Source organism: Leguminivora glycinivorella, chromosome 12, assembly GCF_023078275.1.
Source record: "Leguminivora glycinivorella isolate SPB_JAAS2020 chromosome 12, LegGlyc_1.1, whole genome shotgun sequence".
NCBI lineage: Eukaryota > Metazoa > Arthropoda > Insecta > Lepidoptera > Tortricidae > Leguminivora > Leguminivora glycinivorella.
The window spans coordinates 2,302,211-2,325,741 of record NC_062982.1 but is presented as its reverse complement, the minus strand read 5'-3'; the positions used below and the strand labels follow the sequence as shown (position 1 = coordinate 2,325,741).

The window sequence follows — 23,531 nt, the reverse complement described above, 5'->3', positions numbered from 1 at the left end:
TTAAAACACGACCGAAGGAAGTGGACACGAGTTACGAATTTCCTTTTCGCACGTGTATCGTACGACGTTTTTCAGTACAGATGAGCCTCCGAAGTTTCGACCTCGCATATAATGAACCACTTCTCGCACTAGTGTGTAAAAAAGCACCATCTGTACTGAAAAATATATTTAAAATATAAAACCCAATGGTTGGCTAGAAATTTTTGAAAGTTGTGTGGTTAATCTATATGTGTTATGGATGGAGAAGTGAAAGAATACTATGAGATTACATTTACATCATAATATCTTTCGAAAGGGTAACTAGATGGCGCTCTACTTCAGTACGTTTTTGATTGTGATACAAATCTACCCAATATATTTTGCTTAACTAAATATTGTTATAGGTAAATAGATATCATACACGAAAGAAAAAACGACAAGGCCCACTGGTGGCGAGCCGGGAATCGAACCCGGGTCTTCAGCGGCGCGGCTAAATATTGTTGTTTATGAGGAAATTGTGTAGAACTATGCTATACTGGTTACTTGTAGCATTACACCATTTTCAATGATATTTCAAGGTTACCTATTTTCTGATATACCTAAGTAATTATTTTGTTAGTTGACATGATTGTAAGAATGAATACAAGACTTCGTTATGAAATACTCTAGAGGTATATTTGTAAGTAAGATAAAAAAAAAGTATTCGGAATTTATGAATATGTTCCTGTTCAAGGTACCTACTTTGTCAATTAAAATACAAATTAGGAACAAAACGTTTTATTTTTTATTTATGTAAGATGTCTTCCAGAGTTAATTATTTTAATAAGATGTAAATTACACATTATAAAAAGGCAGCGACATCTACCGTACGAAGCAGGTAAGACACTATACAACCATAAGAACATCTAAAATTATCACAACGTTACATTTACAAAGTTTTTAATAAATGTAAATTACATAATTTATTCTGCCACATCATAAATTAAATATAAGAAGATCATACTATCCCATACATTAAAATGCGACCGCCTAAGAACGCGCATACACTACACCACACATAGATGGCGCAACAAAAAAACATGTCTTGTAGCTTTCGATTATACTTGTAGATGGCGTTAAGTGTCACTTTTGACATAGATTAATGGCTGGAAAGTGACACTTAACGCCAATCTACAAATAATCGATGGCAACAAGGCATTTTTTGTGGCGCCATCTATGTGTGGTGTAGTGTATGCGCGTTCTTAGGCGGTCGCGTTTTAATGTATGGGATGGTGTGATCTTGGCCACATAACTCCATTTAAAGCTGCTTCTTTTCCTGCCAATTAAGTGGTCCCATTTTCATCAATTGTTAGACACTGTTCTTCTCGTCTATAAAGCATAAACTCTCACGTAGTCCACTTGGAGGGCGCTAGTGTCGTCGTACCATGTGGCGTACCACTGGTCTCTGCTATTCCAGAAGTTCAACATTGCCTGGAATATTTCGAAACAAATCAATACCATTGAATGAATAAGTTGGACGTAGGTACGCAAAATGTTCGAAGAAATTTTAGAATTTAATTAGGTACATTATGCTTGTCGGTTGATTTTTTTTTGCGTAGCTTTTGATTTTTTTAATGACTTTATTTCATTTGGGTAATATTGACTTCTTTCTTTTAGCAAAGAACGTCCTTTGCCACATAATAACTACAATAAAATGATTGTGCGATATAAGCAACGCCAGGCAGCGCCATCTATCGATGATATACGGCTTATGCTCTATGTGCCCTGCGGCGAGAGGCGACAGTCATATGCCCTGACAGTGTTGTAAAGGCACGTACGTACCTACGCGCACATACCTAAAGGCACTACTAAAAGGAATGGAAAAATTATGAATGAATTTATTGATAAACTCACCATGCCCTTTTGCAGCTCACTGTACATGCACGTTATGATTTACACATTTATTTATATTATTATAAAGGGTTCATATTCATACCTTATTTGACAAATTCTTCCAAGGTTTGCTCGCGCTGTCTGGGAACTCTCGTATTCCACCCACGTTCAGGCCAAGGGATATGTAGAACTATAAACAACATAATAACTTTACTCAAAGAATATTTAGGGTAAGAAACTAATAACATATTGATAAAAGTCGGGACAAAGACTGTCACTAAAAATAAGTTCGAAATTCATATTTTCTATGGACTTTAAATCTTGAAATGCACGTTATTTCAATATTTTATTTTAAACTAGCGTTTGCCCGCGGCTTCGCTCGCGCTAAATTCGAAAATTGCGAAAAGCTCCGTACAAACTTCCAACTCCTATTTTAGGGAAGTGGGGGTCAAAAAGAGACAAAAAGTAGCCTATATCACTCTCCATCCCTTCAACTATCTCCATTTAAGAATACACGTGAATTCGTCGCTTCGTTTTGCCGTGAAAGACGGACAAACAAACATACACACACGCTTTCCCTTTTATAATATTAGTATGGATACTATGAATGTTATGGTTCGTCGATTATTCCGCCAACGTCAAGGTTTAGTAAGTTTAGGAAGACAATTGGCCATTGAGCCCTATTTTTTTCAAACGCGCTGCCTTTTTAGGGTTCCGTAGTCAACTAGGAACCCTTATAGTTTCGCCATGTCTGTCTGTCCGTCCGTCCGTCCGTCCGTCCGTCCGTCCGTCCGTCCGTCCGTCCGCGGATAATCTCAGTAACCGTAAGTACTAGAAAGCTGAAATTTGGTACCAATATGTACATCAATCACGCCAACAAAGTGCAAAAATAAAAATTGGAAAAAAATGTTTTATTAGGGTACCCCCCCTACATGTAAAGTGGGGGCTGATATTTTTTTTCATTCCAACCCTAACGTGTGATATATTGTTGGATACAGGGATCGGAACCCGTTCCCAAATACCATTTGATATCGTTCTTAAACCGTTACCTATAAATTTTGTTCAATGGGAACAAAATAATTTCGGTTACGGTTCTTATATCGTTCCCTAAACGAACGGTTCATTATAAATTTTGTTCAGTGGGAACAAAATAATTTCGGTTTCGGTTCTTATTTCGTTCCCTCAAAGAACAGTTCCTTACAGTAACGTTTAAATGAACGAACAGAATTTTAGCGTTCCTAAAACCAATATTATTTCGTTCCGAGCCGCGCGGGAGTAGGTATAGCGACTGTAGCGAGCGCCGGAGCCGAGCGTTTTCGCCGACGCACGAGCCGCCTTTCGCTGTCTCTTTTTCACAGGAAGTTCATGTATATTTCTGTTTCGGTTAGCCGGCCGGCCGCGGCCGGCAATGAAGGTGAAGGTAGGTTGTTTGTTTTGTTTACTTCATTTACTTGAGTTGCAACTTTCGGCGTATAAACAGCGAACGTGCAGTGATAGTGTATGCTTGATATTGAAACTATTAGGATAGGAAGAAACAGCATAGAATATACACCATGTATAAAGGGCGGCAAATTTTAAAATTGTAGGGCTCACCGGCCAATTGTCTTCATAAAACCTGTCTACTTAAAGTTTCACGTTAACGGAATCATTAAAGGATTAAGACGATACAGGAGGCAAGCACGAATTCAGATTTTTAGGTCTTTATCGCCGTCGCGTTGACGGGGGCGGAACCCACAGAGAGGCCCTGTATAGTAAAGTTGTGTGTGCGCGTGGCGCACGCACACAGACGCGTACGCCGGCGGCGCAAGTACTCGCGCTCGAGCCGACCGGCGCCCGCAATCGCTCTCTATAGTCTCTATCTATATTTCTCTAGTTTTGGACTTCTGATTTGCGTATAGTTTTGGACTCCGTGAAGTATACTCGTACTGATTTGAATAGAATGCAAATTTGTCATATTTTAGGTATTCTAAATATTATTCCTTACCTTATACATAATGTAATTATCTTAAAAGGAATCATGATACCGAAATAAAGTTATTCGGTATGTAAAAAACTAAAGCCTTTTCGATGTCAAAAAGAAAGTTTAAAATAATTTTGTGATAAAGTAAATATTTTCTGAAAGGATTGGGTTATACCTAGGGATTGCAATAATATAAAATCCGGATTTCCGGATTATTTTTAGGGCAAAATCCGAACTCCGGATTAAATCCGGATTTTTTTTAGTAACTAAAGCCTGACAAGTTTTTATTTGACCCTGGAAGAGTGTCGCTACAAATCGTTTTCATATGGCAATAATGTGCCGACGTCATGTATAATCGGGACAGAGAGTACTGGGTTTCGTTTCGCGTTAATATTTGTAGAAAATTAAAGCATGGTTTTAGAGAATGACAATTTAATAAGCTAGGTTTGAAGACTTGCTACTTCCACACAGCCTAAAATTCATGAAGCTTGTGCCTGTATCGAAGTCGTCGATGTTTATTTTCTTCTTACGTGGGACCTTGTTTTGTACTGGTGGCGATGATGAAACGGCCTCCTTATTTCTTTAAATATTTTTCACGGCAGAGCTAAATACAGACACCATAAATAAGAACAAAAAATATATTAAGCTAAATCGAAACCAACTAATCATTGCATGAGAACATTATTAGGGTGCCTGCCCCCTACACGTAAAGTGGGGAGAGATTTTTTTTTCATTTCAACCCTGACGTGTGATATACCTATTGTTGGATAGGTATTAAAAAATGAATAGGGGTTTACTACTAACATTTTTTGATATTGTTAATTTTTTCGGAAATAATCGCTCGGAAATGTATGGGACATTTCAGAGGTAAACTTTTGTATGGGCTTTGTCAGTCCCGGTATCTATCGTCCTTGATATTAGGCAACTACTGAAATAATATTTGTGTGCTCTAATTCAATGTGCACCTCTAACGACTCTTACGCAGTGGCCATTGAGGCCAATCAATTAAAGGTGAGGAAACAGTCTCAGCTGTTGCCATTAGATTTGGTGAAAATAACATTGATCGCGTTGGATATGGTAAGTATGGTTAAGAAACTAAAGCCTGACCAGAAATATAAATAACTATTGTCAGGCAGGAGTGCGCTGTTATTCTGATGTATGGAGTGACAGTTCAGTATAGTATGATGACTATGAAGAAAATAGTTTTAATGAAATTCCGCTACATGGCGCGTAGTCATATATTTCTGGTCATGCTTTACATGTGTATAAAATAAAACAAAACTTATGAATCTTATGATATAATCTTTCCAGTAATTGCCTATGGGAAAATAACATTGTAGTTACCACTGGTAACAACTTAGTGGTAACTCTGACTAGTGGAATAACCCTTATTTTATAACGATATTTCACTAACGAATGTACCAAAATATGATTGACTTTTACACTGAAGCTATAATTATGATAGAGTACACATAATCTTGATACACATTTAATAATATTTTTCTATTTTATTTTCGAGATCTTCTAAACAAGCCCGTAAATTCTCTTCGGGAACTTGTTCTAACTTTTTCTTATAACGACTGCAACTATATTACGCTTGCATGAACAAGGGCACATCGCGTCCGGTTCCGGTTCACTATAAATGGATTGCATGGGTTGTGCTCTCTCAAGGACTGCATCTTGGTCCTTAAAAACATTTAAAAACATATCACTATTACAAATTCACACAGATTAAGTAACACACATATTTATACAAATTAGTGCAGATTATATTTTATACAGCTTTCTCACACTATAAGCACTTACATCCAACTCAAGGTCATCAGAATCGCTTGGATATGGGGTAGTTTTTTCTCTATATATATTTTTTTGAAGGCTAGATCTTCATCATCTATGTCAAAGCTTTTATCTGCAATAAAAATATCTTATTTATTTTGCATAAGTACTTACATTTCTAGAAAATTATTACAATAAGTTACAAGCTTTTGAGAATTGGGCCCTTGGTGTATCTACATGGAATACACAACTGTAGTTGGCGAGTTTATTATGTCTACACTGTCTACAGACGACCAAACCGACCAAGGTCCAACAAGTACGGGATTGTAAGAGCGGGAGAGCTACGTCAACCGGGGTGGCTTTAGGAAAATTTGGGGTTACTTTGATGGTATTTGAACGGCTTTAAAATTAACATCATTCATTATTTACTGAAACTGTTCATGTAATTAGTAGATAGATAATAGATCAATAAATATTCTTGTAAATCTACCATAGAAAATCGCGAATTTACTTACAGTATGACTTTAAAACTAAATTTTCAAAGTCACCCCTGCGTTTTAAAGCCACCCCGGTTGACCGTATAAGGCTTTCTCATTTTTTTACAAATAACTGCGTCCCTAATTGACATATGTCGGTACGGTCGCCTGTAAGTACCTACTTTAGGAGTGACACCGAATAGGGCTTGTATTGTAATCCGGATATATCCGCTGATTTTGAAATTCGGATAATTTGCACGTTAAAATCCGGATAAAACGAATAATTCGAATATTGTGAATGACAGAAATACCATTGCAATTTTTAAGAAGCTCATTTGGAAAACAAATTTTAAAGTAAAATTAACACATTTACGATATTAAAGCGATTTATATCAAAAATTACTCCTTGAGTGGCACTACTACCTTATTTAATAATAGTCATACTAGTTATGAAAAGAAAGCTGCACTTTTGGATGGAAGCAAGTCGCTTTGCATGGTGATAGTAGACATCATAGTAAACGATTTTTTCCGAGGATATCGAAATTTCATCCCTTAGGAAGCCGAGCGTAGCGAGGTGTTTTATGAAAATTAAAAAAATTCTATCTTTTTATTGTATCGTCCGATTTTGACAAAACGTATCTCAAATGAAAGGTATTAATTTGTGTAATTTAAAAAAAAATACAAAGAAAAAAATTTAAAATAAAAGTAAGAAAAAAAAATAAAAAAAAGTAATTTTCCGTCTCGCACTGAATAACTTCAAAGAATGACAGACAAAATGTACAATGTCGATATACAATTTTTTTTAATCGAAGACAGATAAATTTTTAGTTGAAAACTGAAGACCGCATCGAAATCAGATCAGCATTTTTTAAGATACAAGTTGCCAAAGTTGGGAAAGATCGCTTTATATGGCCACTTTGAAATTCCTTTGCCAGAAAGTCAGAAATAATATGTTTTTCGGACACAGAAAAATACATAGTAACAGTACACATCAAAATAAAATTAAAAATTCCGAGGATATTATAATTTCATCCCTTAGAACGACGAGCGTAGCGAGGTCGGTTACGAAAACCGAAAAAAAAATCTCATTTTTTTGTACGTCGTCCGATTTTGACAAAACATGTTTCATTTGAAAGGTATTACTTTATGTAACTTAGACATCATAATAAACAATTTTTTACGAGGATATAAAAAATTCATCCCTTGGAAAGCCGAGCGTAGCGATGTCTGTTACGAAAAACAAAAAAAAGGCAGTTTTTTTTATTGGATCGTCTTTGTAAGGGTTTCTAAGGAATGAAATTTTTATATCCTTGTAAAAAAATGTTTATAATGATGTCTATTACCTATGCATACTTTTAACTGTAAGAAAAATATAATGTTTCTGACTTTCTGGCTAAGGAATTTATATTATAACTATTATAAGCGACCATATAAACAAACTAAGCCAACTTTGACAACTTGCATCTTAAAAACTACTGATTCGATTTCGATTCGGTTTTTAGTTTATAATCATGCATTTATTTGTCTTTAATTTAAAAAAATCATATATCGAAATTATACACCGTGTCTACCGTTTTTTGCGGTTATTCAGTGTGATACGAAAATTAAGGTTTTTTTTTTAAAATCTTACATTTTTTTCCAATTTTTTTCAATATTTTTTTTAAGTTACATAAAGTAATACCTTTCAAATGAAACATGTTTTGTCAAAATCGGACGACGTACAAAAAAATTAGATTTTTTTTTCGGTTTTCGTAACCGACCTCGCTACGCTCGTCGTTCTAAGGGATGAAATTATAATATCCTCGGAATTTTTAATTTTATTTTGATGTGTACTGTTACTATGTATTTTTCTGTGTCAGAAAAACATGTTATTTCTGACTTTCTGGCAAAGGAATTTCTTCAAGGATCTTTCCCAACTTTGGCAACTTATATCTTAAAAAATGCTGATCTGATTTCGATGCGGTCTTCAGTTTTCAACTAAAAATTTATTTGTCTTCGATTAAAAAAAACTTGTATATCGACATTGTACATTTTGTCTGTCATTCTTTGAAGTTATTCAGTGCGAGACGGAAATTTACTTTTTTTTTTTTTTTTTTTACTTTTCTTTTAATTTTTTTTTCTTTGTATTTTTTTAAATTACACAAATTAATACCTTTCATTTGAGATACGTTTTGTCAAAATCGGACGATACAATAAAAAGATAGAATTTTTTTCATTTTCATAAAACACCTCGCTACGCTCGGCTTCCTAAGAGATGAAATTTCGATATCCTCGGAAAAAAATCGTTTACTATAATGTCTACTATCACCATGCAAAGCGGCTTGCTTCCATCCAAAAGTGCAGCTTTTGGCCAAAAATTCTCCATAACAAGTATGACTATAAGTAAATAAATAATAAACAAAAATATTGGGGGACATCTTACATAGATCAACCTAGCCCCAAACTAAGCAAAGCTTGTACTATGGGTGCTAGGCGACGATATAAATACATACTTATATAGATAAATACATACTTATATACACAGAAAACATCCAAGACTCAGGAACAAATATCTATGCTCATCACACAAATAAATGCCCTTACCGGGATTCGAATCCGCCGGGACCGCGGCTTAGCAGGCAGGGTTTTTTTCATGAATATTTGTGGATAATCTCATGTAAATGTATATCAATTTAACTCAATCAATCAAGTGACACTGAGTACCGTATCAAACGCTGCACTTTCATTATTGTTAGCATCCGAATACATTATAAATAAATAAATAAATTGCAAACAGAACTAAAACTGTTCAAATTTTCTGACAAAAAGAAGTCTTCTATGTATCCCGCGGCGGAAGACCTGTTTAGTATTGAACTGCAGAACAAGATGAAGTAGTTAAGCAGATACGCTTTTACATTTTATCCTTTCAAAATAGGTTGCAAGTGTTGCAACACCAAAACTTTTTCGCTGTATACGTAACGTAAGGCCCTCTGGCTAAGAACGTCTACCCGAGAGTCCCAAGTGTAACTGGAATGGAGTCACGAAGTCATCAAAGATAAGAGGTGAAAATTATTAGAGAGAAAGATCATTCAGCCTTGTTATTTAACAAAGCTAAATGGTGTTTGTAATATGTCATAGTTCTTTTTGCATTTGAATAAATCGGCAATGAAAACCTCGTAAATGCAATCTGATATTTAAACAAGGAGTAGGTAGGTAATACCTTTTTTAGGTAATATTCGATCTAAACGATCACAACATGACGTTTTGCCTCATATGGCAATCAGATTATGTCTCTAGCATTAAAATTCATTAATATCAAATATTAGTCAAAATTACATAAAAATAAAATCATATATCTTATGGGCAACTGAAGTCATTTCATAAAAACCGGCCAAGAGCGTGTCGGGCCACGCTCAGTGTAGGGTTCCGTAGTTTTCCGTATTTTTCTCAAAAACTACTGAACCTATCAAGTTCAAAACAATTTTCCTAGAAAGTCTTTATAAAGTTCTACTTTTGTGATTTTTTTCATATTTTTTAAATATATGGTTCAAAAGTTAGAGGGGGGGGACGCACTTTTTTTTCCTTTAAGAGCGATTATTTCCGAAAATATTAATATTAACAAAAAACGATCTAAGTAAACCCTTATTCATTTTTAAATACCTATCCAACGATGTATCACACGTTGGGGTTGGAATGAAAAAAAAAATCTGCCCCCACTTTACATGTAGGGGTGGTACCCTAATAAAACATTTTTTTCCATTTTTTATTTTTGCACTTTGTTGGCGTGATTTATATACATATTGCTACCAAATTTCAGCTTTCTAGTGCTTACGGTTACTGAGATTATCCGCGGACGGACGGACGGACGGACGGACGGACGGACGGACGGACGGACAGACAGACATGGCGAAACTATAAGGGTTCCTAGTTGACTACGGAACCCTAAAAAAGGCAAGAATGAAATAACTAAGTAACCTAACCTAACATTAAGGTTACGAACAACAGCTCAAGCCTGATTATAAAATAACAATTTCCTACGACGTGTTTTTCGTATCGTAGTACATAATTATGTTACTAATTATGAGATTTATTAAATAAAATAAAAAATATTCGAAATATCCATTTTATCCGAATATCCGGATTTTCAAATATCGAGTCGAATCATCCGGATTTCGAATTGGACGGATAATTGCAAGCCCTAACACCGAACCACCGGGCAGAGTTTCAGTATTTAGGTTTATGAAGGTTTAGTATAGGTAAGTACTTACTCAGTGGCTCATTCTGTGCATCGATCAAGTCATAAATATCATCATTAGTGCCCCTTTCACTCGCAGCAGTATAAGAACATTGGATGAATTGGGATTCTTCGAGTTCTGGGACACGGGAGTGTTGAATACTAAAAACAATTTATTTTTGTGACTAATTGCACATTTCACATCTTTCATTGTGACGTTTTTAGACTAAGGGCCCGTTGCATCAACCACATTTGACACACACATCATCGTCACGCAGCAGACGCCTATGGAACTGTCCATACAATAAAATTTAACGAATGCTTTAACGGTGACAGACGGTTTGGTGCAACTGACCCTAAAGGTCCATTGTTGATAGTAGCTGATGTAATTTCTATGGTAATTGACTATCTACAGTACCAACGACACAATTAATGGGAAAGTAGTGTATATTGTACACACGCGTACGCACACGCACACGCACACGCACACGCACACGCACACGCACACGCACACGCACACGCACACGCACACGCACACGCACACACACACACACACACACACACACACACACACACACACACACACACACACACACACACACACACACACCTGAGATGACCGTACCAAGGTCAAATAAGGATGCTCGCTCTTGCTAATAGCGGCGTCCCGTCCTTATTTGACCTTGGACTGTACGATTGCCTGTAAATAAATACTTAAGCGTCGTGACATTACTTAAATTTTAAAATCGGTAAAATTGAAAGCACTAAGTTAAAAGAAAAAAACTTACTTCATTGTGGTTGTGGTGCAGAATGTTTTCGACGTATTTGTTTCGTTCGACGCCACGTTTACTCACCGCTAGTCTCAAATCAAACTAAAGTTACTAAAGTGATGGCCGTGGCCGACACCGCTTGCACTGTTCGTTCAAATTCTTGGAAATAGAAAAACCGAAATAATTTCGTTCCTGCGAACTGTTCTTTAAAGAACGTATCATTTAATTCCGTTCCCGCGAACTGTTCTTTAAAGAACGTATCATTTAATTCTGTTCTTCGGAACAGTTCTCACTCATAAACGTTCGTTCACTGAACGAAAAAGAATACCGGTTAATGGAACCAGAAACGCTAAAGTAAAGTTCTCGGGTCAACGTACGGAACCGTTCCGAAAAAAATACCGGTATCCGATCCCTGTTTTACGTATTTTGGTCAAAACTTACTATATTACTATTCAGAATCAATGTTTTTAGTATTTATATACATTATTAGTTTTTTATTCCGAGTTTAGGTATATTTATATAACCCCCGTTAACTTGACCATCACATAATTTTGATTTTAATACGTAAAAGAACTTAAATGCACATAACATTTTTATTAATAGCAATTGTCCTTTCCGAAGACTCCAGAGATAATTTTCTACAACTTCTGTAGGGGGCTACGGAAACATATATTAATACAAAACATACTTTTTGCTTCTCGTCTAGGTTATACTGAAAGATAAAAGAGTCATACAAAATAATATCAAAATACAAGGAAATAATGATAACATAATAACATAATAATTGCAAATTTCGCAGCCTTTTTCACAACCGCAATTGTCCAAGTATACATATTCATACCATATCTCCCTGTTTTCAGACCACTGCAGTACTCAACTATCATTGTACGTCTTCCAACCCCAGGATGATGGCATGGCATAGGCACAGAAGTAATATCCAGAATATGGGGCGTTGTTATACGACACGGAGTGCTGCCGATGTTGGTTAGGTTAGGTACTAATTTATTTTTGGTGGTAAACAGTTTCTTGCTCACCAAGTTCAGGTGAACTTTTCAAGCATGGCGATTATTCCTCCAGGAAGACTTTGTAGTTACTGCGATGTTTCTATCAAAGCTGGTATAACTTCAGTGTGTGTGCAAACAATGTTTTAGAACATGATTTTTTCCTTTTGTATTGAAAAAAGAAGTGGTGTCAGACGTAAAGGCGTAAAAAGTGTAAAAACCATGAATAGCAGTCGGTCTTCTAAGATCCAAAGTGTTAGCTACTTTATAACTTATACTCCGGTAGGTTATTCTCATTTGAAGTATTAAGAAAATATACTAGATAAGAATTGGAAATTTCCCAATATAATTAGCTCCATAGATAACATGCTTAAATGCCAAATTGGGACCGTTCTTAACACATATTTTAGTGAGCAAGCATGGACTCAGGCCTGTTTACCGGTATGGTTTGGCGGCTTAGGCACTCGTAAAGTGTCGTTTTGCTGACATTCCTGCCTCCATTTACATCACGTCCGATCTTGCACGTAACGCCCTGAAAGCCTCCACGGCTACAAATTGCGAGATAAACTCAACGAAGGGCATGGGACACTCTAGCATCCGTTACCACCCTGAACTCACTCGAGGCCTCACATGAGGCAAAGACCTTTCGAGGCTCTAAGCTAGGTCCAAACCCGAATCTGGCCACTGACTTTACGTCTATCCTTCACCCGAAGACTCCAATGGTTTTTATTTAAATACCAAGACATCTGTATCGGAAGATGTGATGATACGCGTGAGTCCCTGTTCCGCTATATCTTTTGCGCGAGGTACAATGAGGCTATCAGCTTCTTCCGGTTACGTTCCTATGGTTTACCCTGAAATAGCAGAGTAGTTAAATGTTCTCTGAGGAAGTAAATGGTTTAGAAAAAAAAGTCACCACACTTATAACATCAACGGGCTACAGTTTCTGGAAAAAGCCTTGTTGGTTGTCATACTGAACAGTGTCTTCCTGGAGGAATAATGGCCAAGCTTGAAAAGTTGATCCGCAGACTCAAAATTTATCGGTTAACTTGGTGCGCAAGGAACTGTTTCCAACCAAAATTAATAACCAGCATCCCACCAACATCGCCAGCACTACAAAAACATACGCTCCTTGTCGCAGAAAACAAGTTATTTTATACATAGATATTTCTGTAGCCCCGGCCCTACAGAAGTTGTCGAAAATTATCTCTGGAGTCCTCGGAAAGGACAATTGCTATTAATACAGATGTTATGTTATGTGCATTTAAGTTCTTTTACATATTAAAATAAAAATTATGTTATGGTCAAGTTTACGGGGGTTATCTAAATATACCTAAACTCAGAATAAAAAACTAATAATGTATATAAATACTAAAAACATTGATTCTGAATAGTAATATAGTAAGTTGTGACCAAAATAAATAATCAGTCTTGCCTGTATAGCGGTACCAAACGATACGATGCATCACATATCAAGTGCAAAGACGTCTTTCAAACCCGCGCGCTTCATTTTCAATGCGTATAGTTCAAAAACTACTGAACAGGATTTTAATGTTTTTTGTTTTATTTTGCAGATGTTAATATCAGATTTTATTTAAATAAATAAAAATGTGTCCATTTGGTAGAAAAACTATTTGTAAATTTCGTGAGAATAAAAAAAATTGAAAATTTCATATTTTTTTTATTATTCGGCCGCCATCTTTATTTTTTAAATGATTTTAATTTTTATGTAAATAAATGTTTTAATATAAACTGATAGCTACCCCAACCATCAAAATCGGTGCAGCCGTTATGATTCCAAAATTGTTTACATCACGTGCGAAAACGTCTTTCAAATCCGCGCGCTCCATTTGAAATGGGTATAGTTCAAAAACTACTCAATGGATTTTCATGATTTTTATTTTATTATGTAGATAATATTATCAGGTTTAATTTAAGCACATAAAAATGTGGCCATATCATAGAAAATTTATTGGTAAATTGCACGAGAATGAAAAAAAAGTTTGATATTTTCATATTTTACTTATTATTCGGCCGCCATATTAATTATTTTTATGATTTTAATTTTTTATATTAATAAACGCTTCAATACGATACGATAGACACCCCAACCATCAAAATCGGTGCAACCGTTACGATTCTATAAATTTTCAAAAATATGCGGCCGCCATTTTGGAAAATGTCCGCCATCTTGAATTCTAGTGGATGAAAATCGTGTTTCCTGGGATGAAATCATTTGTATTGGTCCCTAGTATCACTGTGCAAAGTGGTTTGCTTTCTGCATAAAATGCAGTTTTTTTCCGTAAGCCCTATGACTAAAAGTTGTAATTTGCTATTTGATAGCGAGTTGGATGTGTTGGGGACGGAGTGTTAGGTATCTTAACACTCCTCCTCGCTTCGCTCGTCGTCGTACCTAACGGTGACTCTGGGGCAGTTTTTCTTTTCTGATAGCGAGTAATAATTCTGCTAGTGTAATATTATGCTATAAGATTATTATGGTACATACAATTATGCTAAATCAAAGTCGACCAAAGTAATGTTCTGTAAAACAATATTCTGCCAAATGTATCTTATGCGTGGTAGTAATAATGCCAACTAAGTTTTCTGCAAAATTACCATTCGAGCAAAATTACCATTCGACCGAAAGTGTTTCTGCGAAACATGTTATGCGAAGTGTGTTTCGGACTAAAATTATTCTGCCAGATGAGGGTAACCCGGTTCATCCGTTCGGAAGCTACGATGCCACAGACAGAGACAGACACACACAGACAGACAGACACGTCAAACTTATAACACCCTGTCGTTTTTGCGTCGGGGGTTAAAAAGAGGATTTATCGCACAAAAGCGAAGGAAATTATTTAGCCCTAAATCACTGACGTACGAATGTGGTCATTATGACATCGCGTCATATTCGTTCACCGCAAAAATACGTCAGTTGTTAAAGGTAGACAAGACGAAATGAACTACTTTACTGCCCTTAACCCATATATGCCCATAGGGTCGTTTTCGACCCACTGCTGAAAACATGCTACTAGTCATTAAAATAAGTAGGAGAAAGAGGTTGTCGCCTCAAAAATAGGGGAAAAAATATGTGTTGGGCACATATGGGTTAATACTTAATAGTGGTGAAATACCTACAATCAAGCTGCTTAAAATAACTGTCATTTTTACTTACTTGGCTTCCATAACAATGTGTAGTTGTGGAAAGCTGAATTCCAATTATCAAATCCAATTTTCTCTTTCAAATGCATGGATCTGAAAATATTCAATATTTTAATTTAGTATTAACGTCTGCAAAATGACCTGTCGGAGAAGAAAAGAGGCAAAGGAGGCCCTCCTTCAACATGGTGGACCATCAGCATGGCAAAGCTCCTATAATCTACCTGAACCGACAACCCTCGACAAAATGTCGTGGCACACAATAATTAGGAGAGCCGACCCCACTTAAAGTGGAAAAGAGCAAGGAAGAACAAGATAACGTCTGCAAACAATGTTATAATATACCATATGGTGGAAATGTCTATGTTTATGTCTAAATATTCGCTGTGTTGGATGGTGCCTCTGTAGCTCACATGGAAGACCACTTAACTTAGAGATTCAGTTGTTGGAGGTTCAAGTCCCAATCAAGAAGGTGAATCAACCATTTTTTACAAGCTTTTATTCAACTTGCCTTGTTAGTATGTTAGTGTGCGTCAAAACGTAGAAGCTAAGTTTGACCCACTTCCCGGTTTGCGATTGAGTTGAAATTCGGCACACACATATGTGAATCACGTGACAATGCAATTATCATAGAGCTGATCTGGTGATGGAGAAGAAAGGTGGTCATAGGAACTCTGTTATGAAACGTCGTATCCCCATCGACTAAGGGGTTTTTAGAAACGTCTCGGAGACCAGTAGATGACTGTTGAAAGAAAGGTCGGCAGGCACAGTCGGCGATAAAAACTTGTGCCAAAAATTAAATTTTTGAAAAAAAAAATATTTTATTTATCATTTAAGTATTAAGCTACAGTTATGTATATTCCTCGTCAAACTGTAATTGCGTTTGTTGACGAGACTTTCATTTATTAATTAGCAACTGTCAAATTAAGATTATGCGTACCTATAAGGTTCCGTATCGCACATGATAGGTCCCCCATAAAGCTGCTTAGAATACTGTTTGTTCCCTTTCATACACGCGATGCGAATAACGCCCGAAGCGTATTTCCATATGCCATACTCTTTGTCTTTTGGCTCTAACTGGATCTCTGGAAATTAAAATGTCTATTAGCATTGAACGTTGGCATCCGTTGGCTGAGTTTGCTCGTTGGGTCGACGACATCCGAAGAACTGCGGGTCACAACTGGATGAGATTAGCCCAGGACCGGGAGAAGTGGCGTACTAGAAGAGAGGCCTATGCTCAGCAGTGGGCGATAAAGGGCTGATTGATGATGATTGAACTTACCTATCCCACAAAATGAATGCGACCAAACTCAATCATATTATAATCATACTATGGTTTTTCCAGGAACTACCATTTTAGGAGATGAGAATCCACCAAAAATTAAGGATCAAAGGCCTGACCTTTTTATAACAAGCCCTCTAAATAAACTGATAAGTTAATAACATAGTCGTAAAAAATCTTCCAAACCGTTGGGAAAAATAAAAAGCCGACGAGTTAATTAAAAAAAATGTGTAATAATGTTGAATATGTGTAAAAATCGTGAAAGTTTAAATCAGTGTTAATACAGATAGTGCGAAAAGATTTGCCTTCGAATTGTTACGGAAACGTACGAACGTGTCATGCTATTTCAGTCAGTGTCAGTACAAGATGTACTGACATTGACTGAACTAGCATGATAAATACGAACGCTTCCGAAGGAAACCCTTTTCGCACTACTCTGTAACAAGATCGATAAAAGTTAGAAAACAACGAAACAAACAAACAAACAAAATAATTTATTCAGCAAATAGGCCGCCGCAGGGGCACTTTTACACGTCACATGTACATATTTAGAAAATATTTAAAATTGAATTGAAATTACAATTGATACTATACTAATTCTAAGTTCTAACTAAAGTAGGTATAACTCTACTACTACCAAATACTCTATGAAGAGGACAGTCTCTAGCGATTTTCTCAAGTACCTAAACTACCTCTACCTCTAGTTATGTACTATATAATAGCTGCATGGAGAAGTTGCAATAAGTTATTGTTTGTTTTACCATGTCGATAAGCATTTCACTCGTTCAAGATCTTACCCGGATACAGCCAGTCTCCCAGCGGCATTTTAGCGCTGACTTCCACCCTGCCGTACTTGAAGCTGAACTTATTCTAGTTGTGATCTTGGCTGTGATGATGGGCGGCAGGATTAAAGGTCCAGAGGCCACTTGTTCACAGAGGGGAGTGCCGAGTAAACCGGTGCATCTGGAAAGTATACCTTCAGTTCAACAACAACAAAGAATTCTTACTGGACGCTTTCCCTAATAAGGATGCCAGTATAATGTGCTATTCCAGTGATACTTGAAACCTGGCCAAGGTTCACGATATAGACTACAAAAGCCGCGTAACCAACGTTACCATTCACTGAAGCTCGGTAGGAAACGAAACTCAACTGTCATTGTCGTATAGAAGAATGATGGATAGACAAAACGTTTTGCTGTCGCTGCGGAAGCGATTGTCACTTTGGTAATATTTGTTGAAGTGTTAAAAGGTGTTTACAGATCCTCCTTGCTCACGTGATCTGTGGGCCTTAAGGTGTCCTTGACTTTCATAATGTTAATGGAACATCAACAGGAACGCCAACTACCGATTTTGAATTTTTGGTGTTACGAGCCTTTCTTTATTAAACTTACCTAGTGGATAAGTCCAAAGACTGCCTCACGAAGTCGTCTCCGTATTTGGACTCCAGAGTGATAGGTTTGATGATCAACCGACCATCTTGAACGCGGAGGTTGCGGTCGCTCAAGTATACATTGAACGGGTAATCCTGCGGATGCCAGAAAACAAATTAATACACTAGGAATTTTAATAATTACAAGAAGGACGTTCATTATTACTGTATGGATATTTTTCCTCCAACATTTTTTTAAATGTGTGTAACTTTTCGCTGGGAGGACATTGTGGTGGCGGATCTGCGTTGGCTTCAAGTCAGTGACTGGCAAGAGGCTGGACAGGATCGGGGCAGGTGAATCTTGGCCTCGTTTCGGAGGCCAAGATTCACTTTGGATCACTGAGCCAAAATAGTTAGTAACTTTTTGGAGAAAACTCTGCAACGTTTTTTATTTATTTTATAGTCAGGAATTGAGAAAACGATCCGTCCGATGCAAATTCTTGAAGAACCCTAAGTCGCATAGGAAATACCTCACCAGTTAATTTATTCTACGTCCTGCACGATCTGGGAAAAAATTGTGCGTTTTAACGCTTTTATTTAAAACGCTAATCTTCCTCCGAAAACCCGAGAATTCTTAAATCGAGGGTATTTCTCCTAAGACCTCTTTCACTTAGCAGCTCGGAATGTGCAGTTTCTTCGATCTTCAGTATTTTCTACGCATTCTGGCTAGGGGAAAAGGCTTTCAAAAACCACAAGCTATAAAATACTCACCGGCTCCTCTGGGAACTTGATCTCGGGCGTCCAGATGTTCCCCTTGGCGACGCCCGAGTTGAAGTTGTCTTCGAACAGCAGCTGCCCTGCGCAGACGTAGCCGGGCGTCGACACCTCCGTGCTGGATATGGCGCACGGGAACCCGGGAGGGATATATTCTTTCTCAGTATTCACCGGGTTGCCAGATTCGTCCACGTATTCTGGATAGGAAAAGGGAAAATCAGAAATCATTGTAGACTACGATTTGTTACGTGACGATGGCTTTTGTCGTGTTTGAACATAGTGAAAACAAACATCATTGTTGACAGATTGACATTCGCTCTGGTAGCACCGCCACCCAAAACAGCTCGGAACACTTATTTGCTATCTCAGAAGGCTGGTCAGTAGTCACCATGGGTCAGCTCTAAATAATAGAAAGATGGATGACGTTGGTCCTATTTAAGCAAAAAATCTCATTCGCCAGTTTTACGCCACTTTCCCGAATTTCTTGAATGCCAACAGATCGCTACATACGTTTCTTAAATCTACTCACCTGTGACAGTCCACTCCCCATTATCCTGCCGATACCCCAGTCCATTCTTGATCACATACGTCCAGAAGTATATCTTGTCTCCAATCTTCAGCTGCGCGTCTCGATCCCTGAACGTCCATCTTCCGTTGACCGCTTTGGTGATGTCTCTGGACCACTGGCCACCTTCGAGGCCGTTCATCTCTTGGTTCAGGTTTCCGTGGAAAGCGAAGAGGGAGAAGCCATCGTCTGGAGGTGAAACAATTGTTATTTCTATGACTGTATTAGCTAACTATCTCTATCTCTATCACTCTTCCGCATTGGCGCGACAGATTGCGTTTCGATCGACATCAAGCGTAAACGATTGTCATTTGGCTAGGCCGGCTGGACTTGATGTGATGCTCTCAGCAGCAACCCCCTTTTTACAAGCTTTTATTTAACTTGCATTTAGTATGTTAGTTTGGGTCAAAACGTAGAAGCTAAATTTGACCCACTTCCCGGTTTCCGATTGAGCTGACATTTTGCACACATATGTAAATTACGTGAAAATTAAATGTTATGGTATCAAGGAGCTGATCTGATGATGGAGCAGAAAGGTGGTCATAGGAACTCTGTTATCAACTGTCGTATCCCCATCGATTAAGGGGTTTTTATTTTTAGAAACGTCTCGGAGAGCAGTAGATGACTGTTGAAAGAAAGGTACAGTTGGCGATAAAAGCTTGTGCCAAAAACGAAATTTTTGCAATATAACTTATTCGTTTTGGGTTTTGATTATACGAAGATTTCGTATACAATAGGTGCTGAATTTGTACGTACTTGAAATAATTTTTACTCAAATCAAATTACGTAAATGAAGACTGAAGGAGCAAAAACACGATTAAAAAAATATATGTTGTACTTGTACCCACTACCAACCGCGACTTCGACGAAATACTTTTGACGTCATTTTATTAGCACACCCGTTGACCATCAGCGGGCCTACCGCAAGAAAATGTTCAAACAATCAATTAAGTACATATTTTTTCCTGTTTTATGTAGTCTAAGAAATTACCAATGCGTCATGTCATGTACAAACGATTCAATTAAGTAGTGTTAAATTAATTAAGAATACATCGAAGGAAGATAAAAATTAGTTGAATGTTATTATAGTGATGTGTACCTAATTATACATAGTGTATAGATAATAATAATAAAATAATAAACGACAATAAATAAGAGTTTAACGATAAGTGGTGAAGGTCGTTCATAATTATACAGGGTGCCCGGTAATTAATAGACAGCCTTTTAACCACCAAGAGGGCATCTTATACTGGTCCAGAAAATCGACTTTAAGTTTAGTAAAAATGGTTAAAAGGTTGTCCATTAATTACCGGGCACCCGGTATATGAAAAAAATAAGGCAATAGTTTTTTTTCGCATTTCCAGCACCTAGGACCTATAATGAAAGTGGTAAAAACAATCCGGTTCTTCCCACTCAATACGATATTTGTTCAAATATTATGATGTTTGGTCCTAAAACTCCTGAGTCATAGGTATAAGGTTTTCTACTGTTAAGTATTTGTATCCATACTAATATTATAAATGGGAAAGTGTGTGTGTCTGTTTGTTTGTCCGTCTTTCACGGCAAAACGGAGCGACGAATTGACGTGATTTTTTAAGTGGAGATAGTTGAAGGGATGGAGAGTGACATAGGGTACTTTTTGTCTCTTTCTAACGCGAGAGAAGCCGCGGGCAAAAGCTAGTATTATATATATCGTTGTCTGAGTATCCACCATAAAGCCTTCGTGAACGTCCGTGATGGCTCAGTCAATCTGTGTAAGAATGTCCCTTAAATAGTACCGGTCTGGCCTAGCCTTTACTGGCCCGGCCTGTGAACTCTATGGACGACGCTATCGAATCCTGGGACGGGCATTTGTTTGATATTTATTCAAATTGAATAAAAAATATAAGGTACTTACCAGGGACTGACACCCTCAATCCTTTAGGATGTATCGCCTCCAATTTAACCGGAGGCACTTCATAACACACAACTACACTTGCACAAACACACAAATACAATAAATACATTGTATTTTTATTCGAACACATAATACTGTCCAATTTTATGTTCTATTCCGAGAGAGAATCACTAGCACATCATATTTATAAGAATAAACAAATATTTTATAGGTTACCAGTAGTCAAACACACAGAACTGATCTCACATGAATCTTATGACCATAAAAGTAAAGTTTACACTAAGTTATTTATAGATGGTATAAATGATGACCATACACATCAACATCTAATTACAAACTGACCACAAATAGACATTATTTATTAACTTTTCCTTGTCATTTTAACATTTAATACCTTATGAAGTTACCTTTAAAGTCTAATGTTGTATGGCTGGTTATAAAAGCAATTAATAGTTAACATAGGTGAACTATTAGGTACTCATCAGCAAAGCAATTTATGATATAATTGTTAGAAGTTAAAGTTTAATTTAAAGTGGCAGGTGAAGTTTTTTGTATTGGTACCGGATCTTCCTAAATAAGTGGTTTGTTATTAAAGATGGTTCACCTTTGGCAAAAAACTAGTTTTTACTTGATGATTGAATTCATAACTCGATTGCGTCAAATACGTAATATTTGTTGTATTGTATATATTTATTGGTGAAACAAATCTTGGCACTAATAAAAGGCGGCAAGTTTGAAAAATGTGGCGGTTTTTTTATCCCGTAACTCAGTATATTGTCCATCATTTTCATTCAGTAGCCCAGTTAAAATCATTTCAGACTAGATTTTTATTTTAAGTTTTTGAAAAAGAGTAAACTAGCCTAAGGCGAATTCAATTTTTTTCAGAAATTACCTAAAATTAAGTGACAATTTCTTTGAAAATCTACATCACATCGAAGTAAGTTTTGTACTAAATTAATCTGCAACGTTTACTTAAATTGCTGTTATGCCTTAGTGATTATAAATTGCTATTAGGGCTTGCATTCCGGAATTCCGGAATCTCGAAATTCCGGAATTTCGGACAATTTTTCCGATATTACAGTTCCGGAATTGAAACACATAATCTCGAAAATTCCGGAGTTGAAAAAAGATATATTTTTGGACGAAAACGTGTAATATCAGCCTGGTTATTTTACAAAACTACCACCGCGTCTATAAAAGATATGTAAATTCATTAAGTAAGACACTGCTCGGATTCAGGTAGTGCCTATTTTAGGACCAAAGGGTTGCATCCAGGGCTAGTTAGAGCGAGATAGTGTAGTTTTAACCCGCTAATATTATACCATTGTCACTTTCTGGTTTTGCTCTCAATTGTTTTAGCTAATGAGTGAAATATATAATCAGTTTAAAGTAAATATGTGTTATAGAAAGTTGTGTTTTGTGATAATTTAAAATTACTAGCCGGGAGTTGAGTGTTATGCTCGAATACTGAAGGACAATTAAATATAAATAAATAACATTAGGTACATTATTATTTTATTAGCGTTATTTATGCTCAATTTATTAGATCGAACTTAAATTTCAGTAATAATCTAAATTAATCGGTATTAAAGCGGCATAAACTCAAAATGTTACTTCTTTTCTCATAGCACTGAACATTTTAGGCATAAAGAAACTTAAGAAAGTTCAGACGCAAATCGTAGTATTTGGTATTACATTCATTCACAAGCACAAGCAAGTCGTAGTTACTTTATACACTTTTCACAAAGACGTGTGCATATTTTACTAAACTCTATCTAAGTCTATTACCACTTACCTCAAAATCAAAAGATTTGAGAAGCAAATGTATGGAAAATGATGAATACGAAAAGAATGATTTATTTTTTTACAAAAAATTAAGTTGCATGTAGGTACCTAGGAATAAATCATAAAATCTGTCTTTTTGGGCTAGCTTGGATATCTTTTGTCCCTACTCGAATCTGATAAAGGTAATTCAATATTTCTTTTATTACAGTTATGTGAACAAGACGCTATGCCATTCTTGTAAATTATTACTTTTATATTATTTCGATAGACAATGGATAAAAAAATAACTTTAACGTTGACCACTATCAGAAAACTGGCACTAAAACCTCGTTTGTATCGTTAACTGTAGTTCGAAATACCTTGCAAGACCGATTTTGACACAAAATGGGCTTTCCTGTAAAATTACTAAAATGAAAATTTCAGTGTTATATGCCTTTCAGGTACGGAGTTATTGTCTTAAACGTCGATTTATAATAAATTTCAATTTAAAATTGTATTATTTCATCAAAAACCCACCAGAAAACCAAACCAAAAAAAATTGTTCAATTCCGGAACTAGTTCCGGAATTCCGGAATTGAAGTCCAATCTTATTTATAAACTACTCGCAAAGCCCTTTAATTTGATACCACACACGGTATGATCGAGCGCTCGTT

The 23,531-nt window shown here is 36.5% G+C and overlaps 1 protein-coding gene across 1 annotated transcript; it reads right to left on the bottom strand.

The window, feature by feature from the left end:
* Positions 1-1,145: 1,145 nt before the first annotated feature.
* Positions 1,146-21,850, bottom strand: LOC125231950 (beta-1,3-glucan-binding protein-like). The gene is given in 11 exon segments (XM_048137556.1): positions 1,146-1,449; positions 1,955-2,041; positions 13,022-13,035; positions 15,223-15,302; positions 16,147-16,291; positions 17,286-17,357; positions 17,360-17,451; positions 17,880-18,013; positions 18,629-18,828; positions 19,161-19,385; positions 21,094-21,850. Coding segments are annotated over 11 exon segments (1,281 nt in total). The 5' UTR covers positions 21,224-21,850; the 3' UTR covers positions 1,146-1,347.
* Positions 21,851-23,531: the final 1,681 nt, after the last annotated feature.